This window comes from Chanodichthys erythropterus, chromosome 11 (genome assembly GCF_024489055.1).
Source record: "Chanodichthys erythropterus isolate Z2021 chromosome 11, ASM2448905v1, whole genome shotgun sequence".
Classification (NCBI taxonomy): domain Eukaryota; kingdom Metazoa; phylum Chordata; class Actinopteri; order Cypriniformes; family Xenocyprididae; genus Chanodichthys; species Chanodichthys erythropterus.
Genome location: NC_090231.1, coordinates 11273731 through 11297500, shown reverse-complemented (window position 1 = coordinate 11297500; position 23770 = coordinate 11273731). Strand labels below are relative to the sequence as shown.

General features: G+C 36.2%; 1 protein-coding gene across 1 annotated transcript; it reads right to left on the bottom strand.

Annotated features, from left to right (window-relative positions):
* pelp1 (proline, glutamate and leucine rich protein 1) lies at positions 1-23488 on the bottom strand. The gene is made up of 17 exons (XM_067401658.1): positions 23342-23488; positions 23071-23135; positions 18900-19005; positions 18635-18784; positions 16709-16780; positions 16569-16628; positions 16306-16462; positions 16096-16228; positions 15881-15968; positions 15664-15752; positions 13924-14037; positions 13489-13633; positions 12370-12523; positions 12228-12283; positions 11893-12117; positions 6020-7822; positions 1-1061 (listed from the first exon to the last, which is right to left on the bottom strand). Exons 1-17 carry the CDS (start codon positions 23480-23482, stop codon positions 984-986), a joined length of 3636 nt encoding a protein of 1211 aa, XP_067257759.1. The 5' UTR covers positions 23483-23488; the 3' UTR covers positions 1-983.
* Between the last annotated feature and the right edge of the window lie 282 nt (positions 23489-23770).

Here is a 23770-nt window from a genome sequence, read left to right as displayed (position 1 = left end):
ATCATGTGACACTGAAGACTAGAGTAATGATTCTGAAATTCAGGTTTGCCAACGGTTATTTTAAATTTTAATATTTTCTGTTTTTTATTCATTAAATAATATGGCCATGGCAAGTATGTGGTTTCATATTCATAAAAAAAAAGTCTTACCAACAGAACACTTTTGAACAGTGGTGTAAAAACTCAAAGCTATGTGTGGATGAACATTCAACCATGTGATGCAACTTTGTTTAACCAGCACGTTTTTTGCATAAGAGTTATCACAGAAAAATGTGGTATCACATCAACATTGTATACTGTTAACACAGTGCACATGGAGCACTGCACTTTATCTAATCACACCATTCTTTCAAAAGATAACACTAATGATAATTTATATATTGAAATAAAACCCAAAATATTCAGGAAGTCAGATGAGCATGATCAGAGTTCAGGAAAGATAAAAAAAAGTTATTGAGAACACCCAATATGTAAGTTCCCCATTATAACATGTTACAACCTGTCAACTTTCTACATCAACAAAAGTCCATAACATTCACTTTATTGCATGATCTTTTTCAACACAATGCCAAGTATGTGTTACATATACAAATGATAATACAAAAACAAAAAAAAACAGGCTACAAAACAACCATACTGTCCAAATGATAAAAGCACTTTTGAATACTTGCGACTACAGTATCATTTTACTTGTATTAAGCTGCCAAAAAAAGAAAAATACCAACTATGACCAGCTAAATGTGTATTCTCCGCTCTCACGAACTGTTTTTGCAGTGTTTAAAAATGTACAAATGGTAATGGATTTTTTTTTAACCTGAAAACCAAAAACTCTTTCAAAGAAATCAATTTGGAGCTTTTCTAGTGCATCTACAGCAGAGGTTGAGGGAACACTACCTGTCATATGTGACTATGAGGGATCTTTCGGGATCTGAGTATTCATTGCAATCTGATGTGAGATTAAGGCGAATGAGAAGCTTGGTCATGTTAGGACTGCGATTGAGAGGCACTACGATCTTCATCATCTGGCGAGCAGTCAACAAAATCTGCCAGCATATCGTCCATCTGGAAAAGAGTTTGAGAAAGATTGTGAGCTAGATTGAAAGTGCTGGACAGAAAAGCTCAGAAAAAGCAACAATTATTGTCTGCACATGTTTACATGCCATTACCAGAATAAACAGTACAAGTCTAGTAGTTAACAAGTAAATTATACACAAAAAAAATACTGCTGCAAGAAATGCAAGGCACTCTCATTTGTTTTGGCTTCTGCAGTTGTTTAAACAAATCCAAACAGAAGACAGAAGCAAACTCTATGCTAATGTTGTCACGATACCAAAATTCTGACTTTGATATGATACCTGGTAGGGGTGTGACGAGACGAGACATGAGTTTGAGTTCATGAGACAAGATTTTTTACACGCTATTTTTAAGAAATCCTCAAAGATGATTAGAAAAATATTCTGCAGGTGCATTTAAAATGTTTAAACTAATCATCTTGTAATTAATGTCATTTCAGTTCTACTTTCGGAGTATAAATTATCATATGCAGTAAAAGACAACAATATTCGAGCACTGTAAAACGTTTTGCCGCAAACTAAACTGACTGGCTTCTCTCCTGTATAATTTCATACAAGTCTCTTCAGACCTTACTGTACATGATTTATGAGCTTCTACAACTTTTGACCTCCTAACTGAACTCCTTTCCACAAAATGTGTATAGAAATAAAAAGAGTATAAATAAAAATGGCAAAACTTTACAATAAGGTCTCATTTATTAACAGTTTTTTACAATTGCTTACACACTAAAATTAAAAATAACAGTTAAGGAGCAAAACCTAGACTATCTTAAAACTATAAGCACATTCTCAGCCTCACACTTTTTGCTAAAAACTACATGCATTGTTTTGCACAACACTAAACACTTTCCAAAATACCATGCCTATAAACCAATTGATCAAACATGGCCATCAGGTGTGCAGACACTTAGGTGCTTAACTGTAAACTCAACAATCAGGGGCAAGTACTATATAAAGGCAAAAGGGGAGTATATGCGTCTTCAACAAAATGAAAGACAATGTTGCAGTAAGGGGCCAACGTGGTGTTAACATTACAATGTGTGTTGCAATCACGCAGAATGTGGTCCTCCACCAGCACCACCCACAATTTTCACTCCAATACCTCCCACCATACTGCCCTTCCTTAAACCCATTGAGGGGGGATTTGTTTTTGGCATGGAAGGTTTACAATCTCCAGCCCTATGTTGGGATGTGCCTCATGTGTTTTGTCTCCAAAATGTTTTTGTTTGTGTACTATATTGTATTTAGAATATGTTCTGATTTTCAGTGCAAATGGTAACCTTTGGAAAGGCATTGATGTATTGACTGATTTTACAATGTGGTGAGAAATAAATATTTTCATCAATTCGCAGTACTGGTCTTGTGTTTTTTTGTTTGTTTGTTTGTTTCACGTGTATTACTCTGACAATATCTCTGGGAGGAGAGAAAAAAAAAAAAAAAAAAATCAAACCCACCCTGTGTCCCAATGTTCATACTATCCATCCTAAATAGTATGGGAGATTAAAATAAGTGTGTCCCAAAGCATAGTATGTTGAAAAGAGTATGCCAAAAGTCCCCGGATGGTCTATTATTTCCGGTAGATTTTCAAAGTGTGGATCCGTGAACACTATAAAAGGCTAATATTGCCCACAACCCATTGTGCGTTGGACGAGGATTCAGTTCAGAACTACAAACAAGAATAAAAAGTGTTAAAAAAAGACTACAAAACATGGCGGAGTGACTAATAATCATTTCAACCTGATAGAAAATATTTATTTACTGTTGTGTTATTTTTCATCTGCAAATACCAATGTGGACTTTTATAAATATCCGAATGGCCATTAACTCTATAAATGCATCATTATGCATTAATATGAGGAGAGTTCTCCACATGACAGACTTGTGACTGCAGATCAACATTCTGCATTTCTCTCCGATATGGTAGGAAATTAACTAAATGAAATGTGGAGGATGTAAGATGATTGACAGGCCAGTTTACGGTGACAGGATGTGACAGAGAGCAAAGACGCGATTGTATGACGTGATAGTATGTCCCAAAGCTTTTCTACTCTTTTGCTACACACTCAAAAGTACTTTTTGTTCACAAAAAGAGTATACTTTTAGGGCGTAGTATAAGTAGGCAAATTGGGACGCAGCTCTAGACTATATCATTAGAAAAGTAATAAAGTTAAAAAAGTGTTTAAGATTGAGCACAGCAGTGTGTAAAATGTATCAAACAGAATCAGAATGTATGAACCATGTGTGTTAAATAGTGTCAAAGTTGGGTTTTGTTAAATTAATGTAAAGTTTTGAATGAAGCGTTTCATTTTGCAAAAGACCTGAGGTGTTCTGCTACTTGTGTGTGTGGATCTGTGAATTGTGTGTAGTGTTTTGACAAAATGAGCCTGGTTTTTAAAATTGTGCTAAAGCAATCATAAAAAACGAATGTATTAACCAACATCAACAATGAGCAATATCTTTGCTAAAGTATTTATTAATCTTTGTTAATGTTAGTTTATAATAAAAATAGTAATTTGTGGTTAGTTCATGATAGTGCATTAAGTAATGTTAACAAATACAACTTTTGATTTTAACAATGTATTACTACATGTTGAAATTAACATTAAAATGGTGTAGAAGTATTGTTCTTCCTTAGGTTCATGTAAAGTTAACTAATGAAACCTTATGTAAAGTGTTACCATAAAAATAAATAAGTTTTCTTTTAGTCTTAAGTGTAATCAATATGTGCAACCATAATCAAAGCACTCTCTCAATATTCAAAGTGCAAATAGAGACCAAATTTTTCTTTAAGCATGATACAGAGCTGACAGATGCTTACAACTACACTTCCCAGCCTAAGATAGCTTTCATATTGGGAGATATTTGCATGCATCAGGGAGCCGCTTTCAAATGTGGGGTATTGACATCGCATTTGAATACGCGTGTATAATATGTTTACTTTCACTTTCGCGATCGAGCGTACTCTGTGAATAGGGAGCGGCGGCGACCGTTATCCAACTGAATTAAATGTTTTTTTATGTCTATAAAAAGCAAAACGACAGTGGAGGCATAATGTAAATGTAGCAGTGGCATATTATATCCTAATTTCACCCTCACACTATCACGAGACTGCTTTTCGCCTCGACGAGAAATCTCGTCACACCCCTAATTCCTGACTAAAATATCTAAATACCAATACTGAATTAATGATGCAATATGGCAAATACAATAGCCTATTAAATAACATACAAATGAAATAAACAGTGCTTACATTTTTCAGATTGGCTACAACAGGTTTAACAGAAGCATTCAAGTAAGAAATTAAATGATAGATAACAGGGATCCTCAAATAGCAGACCACGGTCCGGTTTAAAGTGAGCAGCGAGAAAAACAACAGAGCTGTTCACACCACAAGCGCTCAGGGCTGTTTTATGGTAATGATCATAAAACAGCCCTGGATCATCTTTCCCAAACTGAGTAGGAACCCTGTATCCACATTTAACATCAGGCCTATTAATCAGCATGTTAAGAGCATTTCATTTAAAAGTACTACTACTACTACTAAACTTTGTTTTCTGTTTAGCTATGTAAGGAGACATATCATAGCTATATTCCAGGATAACAAAGCCAAGATTCATCAGGTTGTGAAAAGAATGGTTGGGGTGGTCAGGACTCAGAGGTGCCAATTCATGTGTGAAAATGATTCTTCATGCTCCCTCCCAACCATTCTTTCACAACTTGAGCCTGATGAATCTTGGCTTTGTCATCTTGGAATATGGCCATGATGTGTCTTCCTACATGGTTGTTTAAGAAATGAAAAGCTACACACTCCATTAATTAGGGTTAGAAGAACGGTTGCCAAACATAACATGCTACAAACATAATAATCACTGTAATAATGATCCATTCATAGACTCTTAAGTATTTGCCCATTTAAATCTAAACTTTTTTTTTGGCCGGGCAGTATATGTATGTGTATGAATGAATGAATGAACACTATATATACAGGCAGTATATAATATAATATAATATAATATAATACAATATAATATATCAAAAAAGTATTGCCTGGACCTCCGCTGGAAAGAAAATAGAGACCGGACCTCTTTGATATTTAAATGAATACCCCCACTATAAAGAGTTGACAACTTTAATCCATGATATGCTGTGCAGATATATTTTACGCATGGCAGGGAGTGGAAGCAGAGCTCTGTACACACATATCCTGACTTCTGCTGCCACACATCGACGTAAATTAAGAAATATGGCTCTTAATAGAATGCTGTCATGTTAAAGTACCGGTACTAATAAAATGTGGAATCATACCATTTTAAAAAGCAGGATATATCATCCAACAATACTCTACGCAAGTATGCACATATTAATGTGCATCCTTGGCCAATGCATTGCAAGTGCAAAGTGCTGTTGTGCATTCCCTGTGTGTGTTCATGCGTAAACCTCAATACTCAAGGACATACAGTTACTAGGAAATGTTGCCATTTAACAGTTATTGAGGTAACTGTCCTTTGCAGCAATGCTGACAATGCAACATTAGGGTTTCTCTGTACTAAAAAGTACTGCCGTAATCAAAATACGCACAACCATTCAAAAGTTGAGTCTTTAAGATTTTATGTTTTGAAAGAAGTCTCTTTTACGCTCACCAAGGACGTATTTATTTGATCAAAATACAGTAAAACAGTAATATTGTGAAATATTACCAATTAAAATAACTATTTTCTATACATTTTAAAATCTAATTCCTGTGATAGCAAAGTTGAATCTTCAGTGTCACATGATTCATCAGAAATCATTCTATTTGGTGCTCAAGAAACATTTCTTATCCGTCTTGAAAACAGTTGAAACTGACCCCAAACCTTTGAACGGTAGTTTGCAAAATGGTAATTTTTTAAATTATTATATTATATTATATTAGATATAAAAAGAGAAAGAAATCTGGACCAAGGTTACCCTTTTCTTTTCAACGCCTTGTTCAGAAGATTCTCCTTCCTCACGATCCTCCATTTTCCTCTTTGTTCCTCTTGCATCTGCATCATCTCCCTGTTCACTGCTCTCTTTCTGTTCCTCAACGGTCTCGTCTACAGTCTGTAACACCTCTTGCTCGGTAGTAGATGGTGCGCTCTGATTAGTTTTGTCTTCAGGCTGTAACTCCGTTTCTTGCTCTCGAACTTCACCCTCTACAGTCAATTCCTGACCCTGTTGTGATGGCCCAGCTTCTTCTTCGGGATCTTCTGGCCTGGCCTGTTCCTGCTCACATGTTCTTACTTCAGGCTCAACCGCCTCAACTGTGGTGTCCTCTTCATGGCCCTCTGCATCTTCACCTATTACAAGAGTCTCTATTTGTTGCTTGCCAACCACAGCTTCGTTTCTCTCAACCGCTCCAATGTTCTCAATTTCCTCCAAGGTCCCCTTCTCCTTGATCCTGTCATCTGCATAGACACTCCTCACACCCTCCATCTCCTCAATCCCTGGTTCTACTTCTCGTTCTCTCTCCATGCAGAACATTTCCATCCCTTGCTGTTCCTCTGCCGCAAACATGACTTCTGCTTCCTCGCCCATCATCCCTCTGTCATCGTCTCCCTCCAATGGCTGGATCTCCTCACTCTCCTCTTCATCCTCATCTTCACCCTCACCCTCTTCATCCTCATAGTCATCAAAGTCCTCTCCCTCAGGATACTCATCATCCAGGAATTCGCTGCCTTCCTCTTCCTCCTCTTCATCCTCCAACCCTTCCTCCTCTTCTTCCTCCTCTCCTAATTCTTCATCATCCTCCAGCTCCTCTTCCTCCTCCTCTTCCTCATCTGAGCTGTTGATGTTGATGACGTGCTGGTCCACGTCATTGCCTGGAGGCTGCTGTTGGATCTGACGGCTGGTCTGAGCAATCTGGTTCTGAAGCTGCATCTGTAAAGACAAGGCCAGCGTTGGTGGCTGCCCACCTGGGGAATTTTGCATCAACATTTGCTGAAGTTGTGGACCACCCGTCAGTGAATCCGCAAGACCGGCAGGTGATGCTGAGAGTGAAGCTGTAGTTGAGCTCAGAGAAGGCACCAGAGACACAAGCGGGGCCGTCTGGCTTGGTCCAGGGAAAGAATTAATGTTATTAGCGTTAGCTGGCAGAATCTGATGGGGAATGGAGGTGGGCAGCTCATTAGGTAGCGAGGTGTCAACCGATCCAACCTCACCCACTACTGGGATGGAGGGCTGCAGGCCACCTACCGCAGTTACCGCTGGCTGGGACAGCGATTGTGCATTTGCTGCTCCATCTTGCAACTCCATCATCATACCTGCTGGCATAATGACAACACTATCATCTGAATCACTCTCCAAAGAGATCTCCACATCTTCTGGCTCCTCTTTGTCATAGCGGACAAAAACTTGTCGTTGGCCTTCAGGGGCTCCAAGGCCCGCTAGTTCACCCGGTTGGGCCGGAGAGAGCAGCAGGTCGCCTGGGGTGGCTGTAGCACATGCTGGAGTTGGAAGAACCGGAGGAGCCAAAGGTAGATGGTTCTCCAGAGAGCCAAGGAGGGTAGCAGGGCCTAAGCCCATGGGATGCCTGGCAGGGAAAGGAGGCCCTGTTGAGGCTCCACCAAGGAGGGTAGGGATAGTCAGTGAGGGGTTTTGGCCAGAAGCAAGGACAGGGGCAGATGTGGTTGATTTGAGAGTTAAAGGGGTGAGAGAGAGAGAGATTGAGGGTGTGCGAGGATGAATAAGGGTATTGCATATAGTTAGAGCCTCAGCACAGAATGACGATACCTGTAGGAATACACAGAGGGAAAAAAAAACAAAAAAAAAAAAACAGGAAATGTCAGTGGTCACATTTTCCGTGGTCAGTACAAATTTGACTATGTCAACACATAATGAATGAGACAATATCACCGTTGTTCAAAGAGTAACAGTAATTGAGAAAGGAATAGTCCACCTAAAAACAAAAATTCTCTCATTTACTACCATTCTATCAAAGATGTATATAACTATTTTTTTGTGGAACACAAATGAAGATTTTTAGAAAAATAATCCATCTTTGAGAGTCTATATAATGCAAGTGTATGGGACATCCAAAGTTATTTGTGTTCCACAGCAGAAACAAAGTCATATATATCTGGGATGACATGAGGGTGAGTAAATGAATATTAATTTCTGGGTATCTATGGGTGAGTTATTTATTTATGTAATAATAATAATCATTAACTCACCCTCATGTCATGATGTCTCTGAGGAATGCTGGGGTCCAAAACATTGGACCCCATTAACTTTCATAGTACAGACAAAAAAAAAAAAAAAAAATATCCACAATTTTCAAAATACTTTCTATTGTGTCAAGCAGAAGAAAATAAATCAAACAGGATTTGGACAACATGAGGGTGAATAAATGAAGACAGAACTTCCCTTTTTCTGGCTGAACTATACTTTTTAAACAGAGCACATGTTAGACAGACATGGAGAAATATGGTAACTGCATGATAAACCACAGACAGAGGCAGGTCTATGGCAAGGGCAACACTCACTCTGCAGTTTCTATTCTAGTGTTAAAATAGGCTAAATTTATCCTTGGAAACAATAAAAGAACCAGTTTGCCAGACGTAATGTTTCTTTTTTAACATCTCACTACTTTTTTGAACAGCTTTGTAAACATGAAACACTGTCTCTAGTTACAGTCTCTTGCGTCATTAGAAACTGATAGCCACTACACCACCCAAATGAGCATTCACAGTGAGAGCAAACAGACACATAAGAGGACAAATTTACTTTGTCAAAATGAATGTCAGTGTACGTCAGTCACTGTATACTTTAAGACTTTTTTAAAATCCATTTGCGTGTTCAGACAGGTACAGTTAATATGACATTAAATTGTTTAAACTTGACACAAAGTACACAAAGGGCTGGATTTTACAACACTGATTTTACAAATCATGGTTAAGTCCTACAGTACCTGTCAAAATTTTGAAAGCATTTTTAATGTTTTTGAAAGAAATCTCTTATGCTCACCAAGGCTGCATGGATTTAGTCAAAAATACAGTAAAAACTAATATTGTGAAATGTTACAGTTTTAAATAATTGTTTTCTATTTGAATACATTTAAAAATGCAATTTTTTCCAGTGTTGGCATTTTCAGCATCATTACTCAAGTCTTCAGTGTCACATTAAAGGTATTATGAACAAATATTAATTAATGAACAATAGCATATTTATAAATAATTAACCAATATTAGGAAATGCTGTAAAATGTTTCATTTTTAGTTCATAACTCTTAACATATTAAATAATGTTAAATTGAACTTTATTGTAAAGTGCTTCTGAAATACCTTGTTGAGTGTCAATGATTTCAACAGCCTCTTATTACAACATGCATTTCCTCAACTCCTTTTTCAGTGCTTCTGCTTTCAATAGCACAATGCACTTGGAGTCACAACAATGCTGTGAAGCTAGCTGGGAAATACTGTAAATCAACAAACAAGTGAGACCACTAGAGTGAGGCTCCCTCTGGTGGATAACATTTAGATGCTACCCACTACCTTACAACCCACTAGTGAGGACATTGACTGCTCCTTGCTAGATAAAAAGACTGATAAATCAGCCAAAAGAAGTTATTTAAATCTAGTGTTTTGCACATGTTTCTGTGATGGGTAGGTTTAGGAGTAGGGGTTGGGTTAGATGACTTCTTCAGTAAACTTTTGCTACATAAGCTGCAAAATTGTAATAGACCTTTATCACACTTCCTATTTCCGGTAAGTGACGCAGTGTATCACCATTTCCGGTCCCATCGCAACGCAATCAAACCTAAATGGCTGAATCCTCTGAAGATCCTTCTTTTAAAATAATAGGTGGCACGTACGTTCATGAGTAGAAGACCTATGCATTTCCAAACTGAGGATGTTTACATCTCATATCTTCAACTTGCTGAAATGTTCCTATAATTATATTTCCCTTAAATGTGCATTCTGAATAATAAATTAATGTATTTCCCAACTAACCTGCCACAGTCCAGTGCTTGTCTTTTTATTAAGTGTTTTTCTCTAACTGATCATATTTAATACCTGTTGAATTTACATTTTTAGATGAATTTGACTGATGAGCTCCCTTACGAAAAAAAATAATAAAACATTTTTTTAGTGGGGTGATTATCACTTGTATTACCACAGTTTTACTTCAAATACTATGGTTGATTTGTGGTTATGGTTCAGCTATAACCATTTTTTTTTCTCGTTTTTTTTACTTGTAGTGAAACCATGGTTCATTTTCATAAGAGCAATATTTAAAAAGATGAATGAATGCAGCTTAACTGAAATTTAATGTGTTAAGTAATCTTAATCAGAAATGCATTGACAGCACGACTGCTTTGAATATTATGAATTTTGACAAATGTTGTGAATTGCATACAGTGAAATGATTTTCAATTAAAAATTATGCAGAATAATGACTAAAATATTTAATTCAAATGAATATGTTCATTCTGATCTCATTCATCAAGTCTCTCAAACACTGCAGCATTGCCGTTACTAGTTTAGACGAACACTGACACCGTGTGGTAAAATAATCACTTATGTTTACGTGCCACGGCTTTCTCAGAGAAATTCTGTACACAGCAATCATCAGAATCTCTCTTTCTCCTGTCTCTGAAAATGTCTGGATTTTGAAATTATCCTGCGGATGCTTATTTTAAGAGGCGTTTATTCAACTAGGTGTTAATATCACATTGAAAATATACCGATCGATATACCGAAAATATAATCGATGCACTGCTTCATCGAGCACTTCCGGTAATCATTTCGGCTGTGATAAAGGTCTATTGTATTCCCAAAATGTATTTGGACAATTAAGGAACAATTAAATATTTACAAATGTATTTGCAATATATAACAAAACAAAACAAGTTATATTATATTATTATATTATATTATATTGGTTCATGCTATAAATATATACAGCACAAGTACAGTTCATGCAAAAGTTTAAAAATGTTTAGAGATTTCAAAATATGATTCAAATACATTGTTCAAAATGATTCTTGAATGAAAAATGACAGAGACCAAGTGAAAAAGAGGCTTGGACAAGTGAATTCTGAGAAAAGCTCTAGCAATATTTATTTTTAGATGCCACTTTGTTTGATATTTAGTTGTGACTTAAGTGTCTAAAGACTTTAAAGGGGTCATACAATGCCACTATTACAAGCTGTAAAATAAGTCTCTGATGTCCCCAGAGTGTGTGTGAAGTTTTAGCTCAAAATACCCTACAGATCTTTTTTTATAGCATGCTAAATTTGTCAGTTTTTGTGTGTGTCCCTTTAAATGCAAATGAGCTGCTGTTCTCAAAGAGGGCGGAGTTTCAGGAGCTTGTGTTAGCAGTTCCGATTAACTGTACTTCAACCAGACTCAATGTTCAGCCTTTTATGTTCAAACCAAAGTTGGATAATGATGGAAAGACTCAAGAAGAAGTGATAACAAGAAATGGAACAGGATGTTTCTGAATGGTTAGTTGATGAATTTATGTAGCTGATGTGGTGTTAACTATCTTAAAGTCACTGATTAGCGTATTTTGTAATTATAATCTATAAATTGCTCATGTGGGAACTGTTGTAAGATCCTACAGAGCCAGAGAATGTATGCTGCATGAAGATAGAACAGGTACAGCTCAGTTTAATTACGATTATAACTTGTCATGTTGTCATCTTGCTTTTATGACATGCTATTGCATTTGTGTTATGTACTGTATTGCAATAACATGGCCTCAGCATGTTATGCTCTGATAAATTACATTCAATGGACAGGGTTTTCTGTAAGATTACCACTTTCAAGCCCAAGTTACGACCAAGGATGTTCACTGACCATGATGTTGCGATCTCGCCGGCCGTGGCTGAAGATGGAAACAGCGCAGGAGAGGGAAGGAGGCCAACGGGGAGAGGGCACCAGCACAAGTGCCAGTAAGAGGCGGTAGAGTTCTCTGCGAGGAGTAGGGCTTCCATACTGTCCACTGACAGCACCGACTTCCAGCACACAGTGGGCCTGCTGCTGCAGACGCACACACAGAGGCACCACCAGGTCTTGGATCCTCTAACAAAGGAGGGAGTGTTTAGAAGAACTACATAACACACTTTTCCATACTTGTATGTAACATTAAAAGACATCAATACCCAAACATGAACAAACTGTAATGAACAAACCTTATGCAGATCTTCCTTTAACAAAGTTCCACTGGTCAAAACGATCTGTCTTAAAGCTGTAAAGGAATCATTCTTCATCAGTAAATGTGGTTTATTTCAGCCAATAAAACTTGAAATTCACTGATCGTTACTGAGTGCTCACCCCGTAGAGCAGCAACGCATGTGTCTTGATTGGCTAGCACATCTCCTTTCCTCTGTAGTGACACGCCATCTACTATTCCCTTAGTCCGACGAGGACCTGACTTGCCAGCAGAACCAATCAGGTCAGTCATTGATGACTGTTGTCCAGAACGAAGCTAGACAGCAAAAGACAGAGCCGTTGAACCAAGCAGGGCTACAATTTAATGTATTAATTTCTAAAACTGACTGACAATACAATCCACAAAAGATGGCCATTGGACACATTTGGGGGTGATGTTTTATATCATTACAATGTATTAAAGTTTTTAAAGGGATAGTTCACCCAAAAATGAAAATTTGATGTTTATCTGCTTACCCCCAGGGCATCCAAGATGTAGGTGACTTTGTTTCTTCAGTAGAACACAAATGATGATTTTTAACTCCAACCGTTGATGTCTGTCAGTCTTATAATGTGAGTCAATGGTCACACAGTTTATAAGAGTCAATAAACACGCACAGACGGGGGTTTAGGTTTAACAGGGTTTAATTTGTATTCGTCTGGGCGTGTTTATTGACTCTTATTAACTGTGTGACCATTGACTCACATTATAAGACTGACAGACATCAACGATTAGAGTTAAAAATCATCATTTGTGTTCTACTGAAGAAACAAAGTCCCCTACCTGTACATCTTGGATGCCCTGGGGGTAAGCAGATAAACATCAAATTTTCATTTTTGGGTGAACTATCCCTTTAATGTTGTTTATATGTCTATCTGGTGTTTTTAACATGCTTTAAGACAAACCATGTGCAAATTCATAAGTCAACACCTTTGCTGATTATTTTCTCTTTAAAACTGCAGTAAACCAAAGACAGTCTCAAATCTGTGGTTTGAAATGGCTGGTGTTTCTAATGTCAAACTACCTTGTAACCAATCATGTCAACGAATCATGTGATTTAAATGATATTGTTTCTCTTTGCCATTATCGCTATAGTTGTGGTGTTGACTCTGCTCTTTTTTAAACGATTCTTAGAACTATATCTTTATTGTGATCATTATAGTTATCGTCCTTGTTGTGAACGGGCCTTAATTGTAACTAATTACATTCTTGATGTTTGACACAAACACCCTTAAACTTACCTTGACTGCTTCTGATCCTGGCGTGATGTCACCCATCAGATGAGTGAACAGCAATTCTGTGTGGGACGGGCTTCCCTGAAGCAGAGAGACGCCTCCTACTCTTACCCACAGTTCCATGATACGGTACACGGCCACTCGCACTGCACTATGGGCAAAATATAACCTCAAATCAGATCAAAGTTAACACTTAAAATAACAGTAAGCAAGCATACTGTGTGCTTCAGTAACACATTGACATAATAAATGATGTCTTCAACTAAATGTGTCCACAAGTGTTCACAGGGGAAACATTTAAGATATGTTAGTAATGTACAGATAGTACTGTCTCGTCTAAAAACCTATTATCAGATTATCCAAGATGAATGTTAATACAAGGTGTAAACAGTTTCATTTTTATTTTCATATTTTTTGTCACCAGTGGTGTTTCCGTAATACCTGTAAGCTCTTTGCTGGCCCAGACTAGCCTCAGGCAGAGGCGTCCATGCAGACAAAGACTGTGAGAAAAGCCTTGTGAGCACACTGCTATACTGGACCAGTCCAGCACCCACACTGTACACAAAAAAAAAACATCACAAATTACAACTTCAGCTACTTCTGGACACAAATAATTTAACCAGCAACCACTGCCATACAATTCAGTAATCAGAAATCAAGCAATTACACAATTCAAGTAATATAATATAATATAATATTGGTAACACTTTACAATAAGGTTCATTAGTTAACACTAGCTAACTACATTAGTTAACATGAACTATTAATGAACTGCACTTCTACAGCATTTAATAATCTTTGTTCATCTTAATTTCAACATTTACTAATATATTATTAATATCAATTATAATCAGTTTATGCACTGCGAACTAACATGAACAATGAACCGCTGTATTTTTACATTAAAGGTGCCCTAGAACCAGTTTTTACAAGATGTGATAGAAGTCTAAGGTGTCCCCTGAATGTGTCTGTGAAGTTTCAGCTCAAAATACCCCATAGATTTATTTTAATTAATTTTTTTAACTGCCTATTTTGGGGCATTATTAACTATGCAGATTCAGGCTGCGGACCCTTTAAATCGCGCGCTCCCCGCCCCCCAAGCTCTCGACTATAATAGTGCATTTACAAAGTTTACACAGCTAATATAACCCTCAAATGGATCTTTACAAGATGTTCGTCATGCATACTTCATGTATGCGTCAGATCATGTATGCAATAGTATTTATTTGGATGTTTACATTTGATTCTGAATGAGTTTGATAGTGCTCCATGGATAACGGGCTAATGCTAACATTACACACTGTTGGAGAGATTTATAAAGAATGAAGTTGTGTTTTTGCATTATACAGCAAGTGTTTAAAAATGAAAATAGCGACGACTCTCGTCTCCGTGAATACAGTAAGAAACGATGGTAACTTTAACCACATTTAGCAGTACATTAGCAACATGCTAACCAAACATTTAGAAAGACAATTTACAAATATCACTAAAAATATCATGTAATCATGGATCATGTCAGTTATTAATCGCTCCATCTGCCATTTTTCGTTATTGTTCTTGCTTGCTTACCTAGTCTGATGATTCAGCTGTGCACATCCAGGAGTTAATAATGGCTGCCCTTGTGTAATGCCTTGAACATGGGCTGGCATATGCAAATATTGGGGGCGTACATATTAATGATCCCGACTGTTACATAACAGTCGATGTTATGTTGAGATTCGCCTGTTTTTCGGAGGTGTTTTAAACATATGAGATTTACATAAGGAGGAAACAATGGAGTTTGAAACTCAATGTATGTCTTTTCCATGTACTGAACTCTTGTTATTCAACTATGCCAAGGTAAATTCAGTTTTTGATTCTAGGGCACCTTTAACCAAGATTAACAAACACAGTAACAAATGTATTGCTCATGGTTAGTTCAAAACCTGGATTTAAATATAATATGCATTTAGACAGAGGGAAAAAAAAAAAAAATCAGGCCTCATCTATTTGTGTAAAGTGCCAGACGCTGGGGTGTATGTGTTTTTTGAGGACATCCACATTTGCAAAAAATTTATAAAAATAGTTTTAGTTTTTTGGTTTTGTTTTCTTTTAAGGTTAGGTTATAATATTTGTAACTAGCTGAATATAGTCAATGGAATGTCCCAGTTTAGATAGCAGAGTAAATGTGTGTGTGCTTACGTCTTGATGAGAGCAGAGAGAAGCTCTAGCGTGTCGTTGTGTATAGAGGGTAAAACCAACAGCTTTAGACAGCCCTCTCCTGTTGGACTCTGAAACAAACTCCTGTTAGTTTCCGCATCCATGTTAAGCAAGTATAATGAATCATATCATGAACCGCAACTCCAATATCATTTAGATTGACATGAAAACAGAGAGTGAGACAGAGTTAAAGCCTTACAATGCTCTTCGTGTTGACTGCCAGAGCTCGACACACTAAATTGAGAACATTCTGAACAGGCAGACGGACTGAAGATGCAGGATCAGCGCTACAAGTGGAAAGAACATATCAATAATATGGCCCAGATCATTATTGAAAAACACACTAAACTCAACAGAATTTAAAAATCAGCATTTCAAATAAAACAAAATTAAGCCACACAACATTAGCACTACCCAAGTGTGTGTTTAATAGCCAGACAAATGGCCTTGTAACGATGATGGAGCTGAAGGATCAGAAGTGGGTCTACGTCATCCAGGGAAGGGAAAGGGAGTTCCACACCTGGACCCTCGTACTGCACCGTCCCTTCTGAAACACAGAACTTAACACATTTTTTCTCTCTCTATACAACAAAAACTCTCCGATTACAGCAACACTCCACATACCTGCTTCTGTGCCCTGGTATAACTGTCCCAGTATGCTATTGGCTGATGCTAGAAGGCAATGCAGCTGATTGGTCCACCCCTCAGCCCTATGCCCACCTCCCCCTCGTTCCAACACCCCACCAAGACAGGGCAACCGGCCATAACACTCACAAGCCACCTATCAATAATGAAAAGTCAAAATTATAATGCAGAAAGTTTGATTCAACTATGCACAATTATCCTTTAATTTCCAGAGTAACACTGAACAACTGAATGTAACCAACCTCTTGTACTTTAGGATTATCAGAGTCCATCTTAGAGAGGAAATATGCCCCAAGCTTTTCCTGTAAGGGACAAAGGTAAGCATGTTCAGATAAAAAGTAACTCCATCAAAAAAATAGATCTTATCAATGGATATACTGACCCTCAGTGATCCGCAGGCCCGCGGGTAGTAGATCATGCATGCCGTCATTCCTTTCATGGCAGCTAGGTGGCACTATGACAGAAAGTTTGCTTTGTTTGATGCTTTTTGTGGCACAACAAATGCAATACTCACTTCAAACCATATATACACTACAATTCAAAAGTTTTGGATAGAAGTCTGTCATGTTCATTAAGGATGCATTTATTTGAAAGAAAAAATAACAGTAATACTGCATTTTTTTTTTTTTTTTCTATAATATATTTTATTTAAAATGTAATTTATTCTATGATGGCAAAGCTGAATTTTCAGCATCATTACTCCAGTCTTCAGTGTCACATGATCCTTCAGAAATCATTCAAATATGCTGATTTGTTGCTCAAGAAACATTTCTTATCAATGTTGAAAGCAGTTGTACTGCTTAATATTTTTGTTAAAACCGATACATTTTGAGATGTATTTTTCTTTGGTGAATATAAAGTTATTGAATAGAAAGAATTTGAAAGAGAAATGTTTTGCAACATTATGTCTTTACTGTCACGTTTGATCAATATAATCTGTCCTTTTTAATAAAAGTGCTAATTTCTTAAAAAAAAAAAATCATGCTGACCCCAAACTTTTTAATAGTAGTGCACGTAAGAGTACAATGTCCACCGAGTAAACAAGCCCAGAATGAACTAGGAAATACTAAATGACAATGCTACAAGATGAATTCAGTTTGATTCAAGACTACATTATAAAGACCCCCTGTGGTGAAAATCAAGTTAAGCGTCTATGTAGTGTTTTTAATATGTGTTAAGGCAAACATTCATCAGTCAACACCACTTTGGAATACTATTTTCTCCTTAAATCTGCAGTGTATTATTATTATACACTTTATTTATAGGCACCTTACATGACACTCAAGGACACTGTACAATTAAAAATCAACAATACCAAAGACAGTCTCGAAAAACGCAGTTTGAAACTGCTCCTAATTCCTACGGTCATAAATATGTAACCAATCCCATCAACGTGTGGGGCTTTTCCATTCATTATTTCTAGGGATGCTGATTTTTAGAAGGCAGCTGTCTGACTCAGATTGTGAACGGGAACATGGTTGTGTAACATTAGCAACACATTATTAACTGTTTGACAACGTAGTCAAGTCACAGGTTAATCATGTAAACATGTGTCAACTTTTATTCAAAGTCTGAATGGATTACATATTGCCTAAAAACAACCTTTTCAATCACTAAAAAAGCTGGCACTCATCTCAGTTTGCAATCTCACAACGTTCAATTATAAATCAAAAAAGATTGTCTACACTGCACAATGAATCTCTTACATCGTGTCTATACTTTCTTAATGAGAGGATTTGGGAGTGTGCAGAACTCAGCACTAAACTAAAACTTAGTGATGGGGAGTTGACTCCAAAAGACACATTTTTTTTTTTTTTCCCTGACATTGACTTAAAATATCCTTATTAAAACTTTTATTGTGACTGTCCAATTTACAGAATTTAACAAATCTGTTTTGTTAATATATTTTTACAGTATCAAATGAGGGTTCTTAGCACCATCAATAATATAATTCGCTCTTCCTCTGAATCAGTTTCTGGTTCAAACATATATTAAAACCAATATTTCCACTTCCTATTGTGTAGGGTTTATTACAGTTGACTGAATGAATCAGGGAGTCCAACCTGGTGTGATTAAGTGGAGGCGGGGACTAATTCGCATATTCATAGATCCACATACATACTAAACGAAGCAAGGGTGGAATAGAGTTACATTCAAGCTATTTTAAGCATGAAGAAATTCTCTTCACAGGAAAAACATTTAAAGATGTCATTGTGATTATCAAAGATGTGTTTTAAGGGATACTTTTATTGACTGCAGGGGGACCTGATTTCAACCTAAATGTGACAAGGATATGCATGCATTTTACCTCTGATTTGAGGCTGAGCAGGGAGGTCAGAATGCCCAAAATGGAGTTGAGTCCCACCTCCCTGGCCAACTCTGGCAGCTGGGATGAGTACTGCAACAAGTCCTGCAGCACACTCGCAGCAAGCTGAACAGTAGGGAGAGGGGCCTGCGACTGTATTTGAGAAGAACAGTAGATACATTACTAAATCATACAGAACTGAATAAAATCAGGAAAGACCTATTAAGTTAACTTATTAAGATAGCCCTAGTCTGAAGACATTTCTCACCTGAATGACCTGCTGCAGTGTTCGCAGCCATGAAAGGCAATGCTGCTGGAACACTTCACTTGAACTGTCCTTCACCAGCACAGAGAGGAGACAGAGACCCTCAAACCTGAAATACATGTGATCACCAAGCTGTATTAAAGTCGAGATGAAACGGAAGTAGCAACAGATCTTTTCTTCCATATTGTGACATACTCCCAAGATAAATAGATTATTGAAAAAGAAATAAATGTAGGGTGGGGACAGGTTCAACCCATCAGTTGTTAATTGAATGGAGACAGATTGAATATGAGCTTGCAGTCTATTGTAAGAAAACGTCTTCAACCCTGCTTCTGGAGACCTACCGTCCTGAAAAATGTATCTCCTACCTGCTTGTCTGATTTTCAAGTGATCCTGAAGAGCTTAATTAGCTAGTTCAGATGTGTTGGATTAGGGTTGGAGCTGAACTCTAAATAACAGTGGGTCCACAGGAACATGATTAAAACCCTCTGGACTAAATGATTGGAGAAGTTCAGCATAAATCACCACAGAGAAGTCTGTGGTTTCACCACAAGGTTCAGTTATAATGTTCTGAATCTGATTAAAAATGGCGAAGTAAAAATATCTTTAAAAATAAACCATATGCATCGATGAATCATCCACAATGAGATTAAGCAGCATTTAGAAAATAGATGTAAACTTTAATGTTATTGCAGAATGATAGTGGTTTCTAAATAAATGCAGTCTGGGATCACATTCGGAGCCTCTGAATCTTACTATCACATTTAATTATTAAGCAGGCGATATTATCCAAAACGACAGGAGTAGTGCATCATGCAACATCATTCTGAGGAGGCAGTAACATGTAAAGTATTTTAACAAAGTTTAGACTGAAATGATCAGAGAAGGACAGACTAGAACTGAGATGAAAGTGAGAAAAAAAGAATAATTGAAGAGACTAAGATCATCAAGAGAATTTGGTCATGCACATTATGTCTTGTGTACTGTTGTGGGTCAGTTTCACCCATTTCGTTTTTTGAGTTGAATGAAATGGCGGTTTTGTATGCTGATGTATTTTTTTAATATAGACATAATTACTATTTCATTTGTGATGTTCATGGGTCAATTTGTCTTGCATATTTTAATGCTCTAAGGCAACTGTATAGACCCAAAATAAAACATTTTGGATTATCTGTTATGTTGGTTTTTAACCACCCTTGAGAAGGTAAAAAGGATCTTTTCCCCACTTATCTCAATACTGAAAAATATTTTGTCAGCCATTGATGGTAAAAAAAAAAGTTATAATTTGTCAAGCTATCTGAAATACTATCTAACCTACATTGTTTTTCTTGAAATGTGCATACATAGTTTTTTTATGATCTTGCTGTTCTGTCAATTTGACCCATATATGCAGCTATTCAAAAGTAACTGTACAGACATAAAATAATTAAAAAAAAAATCCTTCTTTGTTGTATGTCAGAGCTCTTCAACTCTAGTCTTGAAGTGCCATGGTGAGTTTAAAAACTTTATTTTCAAAGTTTGTGAAAATAAAGTTGTTTTACCTGTTAATTGTCTGTCCCACTTTTTGAGCACAGATATGAAAATTACTCTTCCAATTTAAATTCTTAAAAGTCTTGAATACTTCAGAGCACAGACTTAAGTTTGGTATCTTTTTAAAGGGAAGACTTTGCAGATTACTTTAGTAGTAAAGAAAAAGAAAAGTTGTAAAAGTTAAGTTTAGAAAGTTATAGAAGTTTATGAAAATTTTAAATTTCAAAATGTATTTGTTTTTATTTTGCATAAATATATTTTACAAAAACATGTTCAACTCTAAAAGCAAAACTAAATATCTGAAAACGTTCTGAGACAAATTTTAGGTTGATCTCTCATAAAAAGAACTTTCAGTAAGATTTTTTGTGCACACTATCAAAGTTTTCCATTAGATTTTTTTCTTCTTTTTCCTTGTTGTATAGCGCTTTTCACAATACATATCGTTTCAAAGCAGTTTTACAGAGGATGCATGCCAACATTACAATTTAGAGAATGCAGTTAGCTAATAATGTAATAATTTACAATCACTGTAAGCAGTTTAACTGAAGGTAGAAGCAATGAGCTCCTGGAAATAATGAATTACATATTAACAACAATTAGGATATATAGAAATTTGGGAATTTATTTAATATATTATATATATTATATATATTATATATAATATATATTATATATATAATATATATTATATATATAATATATATTATATATATAATATATATTATATATAATATATATTATATATATAATATATATTATATATATAATATATATTATATATATAATATATATTATATAATATATATTATATAATATATATTATATATATATATATATATATATATATATATATAAAACAGAAGACATGATTAAAACCCTCTGGACTAAATGATTCACTGGACTAAAATTTAGCATAAATCACCACAGAGAAGTCTGTGGTTTCACCACAAGGTTCAGTTATAATGTTTTGAATCTGATTAAAAATGGTGAAGTAAAAATATCTTTAAAAATAAACCATATGCATGGATGAATCATCCACAATGAGATTAAGCAGCATTTAGAAAATAGATGCAAACTTTAATGTTATTGCAGAATGATAGTGGTTTCTAATTAAATGCAGTCTGGGTCACATTCAGAGTCTCTGAATCTTGCCATCACATTTATTCATTAAGCAGGCGATATTATCCAAAACGACAGGAGTAGTGCATCATGCAACATCATTCTGAGGAGGCAGTAACATGTAAAGTATTTTAACAAAGTTTAGACTGAAATGATCAGAGAAGGACAGACTAGAACTGAGATATCGTCACCAAATATGAAAACTATAGCCTGACAGGTTTCAAATAATATATACAGTGGTTTGTCAAGATTACTTTAGATTTAGACCAAGATAGGGCTGGGTAAAAAAAAGACTCTCATTTTTCTCATTAGTCTAGTCTGTTTTCAGTTGATGAATGAACAGAATATGTAGCACCTCCCATCCAATAAATTGCAATAATCTTTGTGCTTTGTTACTTTTGAAATGAAGCAAAGTCTCAGATTTCAAATGACATCCATGTTAAAATAAATACCGTTTTGGCGCTGTTTAATGTGGTGTGACAGATCACTGTAGCACCTCAGAGAAGCGGCAGCATGAAGCGTGAACTGTGTGAACTGATCCTCTCCTCCGCTTTAATACCAGTTACAGCGTGAAATAAACATGACTAAACATCTAAAAAGGCATGTTAAAATATACAGTACACCTTACCGAAATTCGGATCATGTCTCGTGTAATCGCTCAATCAGTTAAACTCGTTAGTCAGCTAGAAAAGTGTACTCTAGAAAGCAACATTCTGATAAATATAGCTATGCGCCGTTACATATTCATTATAATGTTCTTCAATATTTAATGTATTTTTTTAATAAATCAGTTATGACAGCCACAATTTAAATGTTTCTATTTAAAAAACCCAAATTGGAGTAGAAATATGATTATGCAATTCTAAACTTTATTTATAATAAAAACATCATTGAGTGTAATTTAAGTGTTTGTATATAAATAAGTTAATTTAAACTTCAATATTATTATAGTAGTACTAACTGATGTGTAGTTTACAGCATTAGTTGAGATTTTTTTCCTCTGAAAAAATGCCATGTACTGTATCTGAAATACTACATCCAAAATAATCGATATCGAATCGGATTGAAATCGTAATCGAATCGAAAGCATGTGAATAGTAATCGAATCGAATCGTGAAAACTGTGTCAATACCCAGCCCTAGACTACGACATTATTGTTATAAATGAGTAATTGCAAATGTACCACAGGTGTGTGTTTTAGTCTTAAACACTGGTTAAAAACATTTTCATAAATCATAAGTACAGAAATGTATTTTTTGCAATGTGTGAAAAGTATTGATATTAAAAGTTAAACATTTGTACCTGGTTGTATGTTTTTTTTTTTTTGTTTGTTTGTTTTTTCATAGTGTGATTTTTGGGGAATTGTATTGAATCCAATTAGGGTCAGTTTGACCCGGACCAGCAAGGCTGTACCCAGAAATCGACCAGAGCACGAGGGTAAGCGTTAAAACTGCAAGGGACTGTTCGGACAGGGCTGGGAAGATCTTGAGTGCAAAAAGCCAGAGGTTTTATTCTGACAGCTCACCTGGTCTTACTGGACCCGAGCCGCGCATTACTGATGCCCACCAGACCACCCACCGCTCCCGTGCTCTGAAAACAATTCAAAAACAGTGCCATTAATATAAACAGAAAGATTAACAAGTCCTCATTGTGTTTTCAAATTAAACAGAAAGATATAGGATAAGACTATATATGAATTTACTAACGCTTCTATTTAAATCAAAGAAGCGCGCGTACTAGTCGCGTCGCGCGCTAGCAGCGTAGACAAGACCGGCAGGAGAAACCTTTAATCCTACCTGAGTCCCGACCACGCCATGCTCACGGTAGTTTGCTAGAAGAGCGGGTAGATATTCAGGTCTATCCTCCTTTAGGACAGACACTAGTCCTTCTGTTAAACGCGTTATGTTGGGGCCATGCAGCCAAGCCGCTGAAGCCATCTTAGCGCCCCTGTATGACGAGAACACCCTGCGACGAGTGTATAGTTCAGTTGACGTCAACACGTCGCGTCATGCGGATAGAACAAACCCATTTTGGAATGAGGTCCTTAATTGGATAAAGCATAACATATCCTCTCTTATATCTATTAACTGGGACATGAAAAAATTTGGTATATATTTGGAGGACAAAAATGAAGACTTTGTTATTAACTCTCTATTTTTTTTTATTCACAAATCCAAAATTTTGAAAAGTGCACCCCAGTTTAATATATTTAGAAAAGAGCTAAC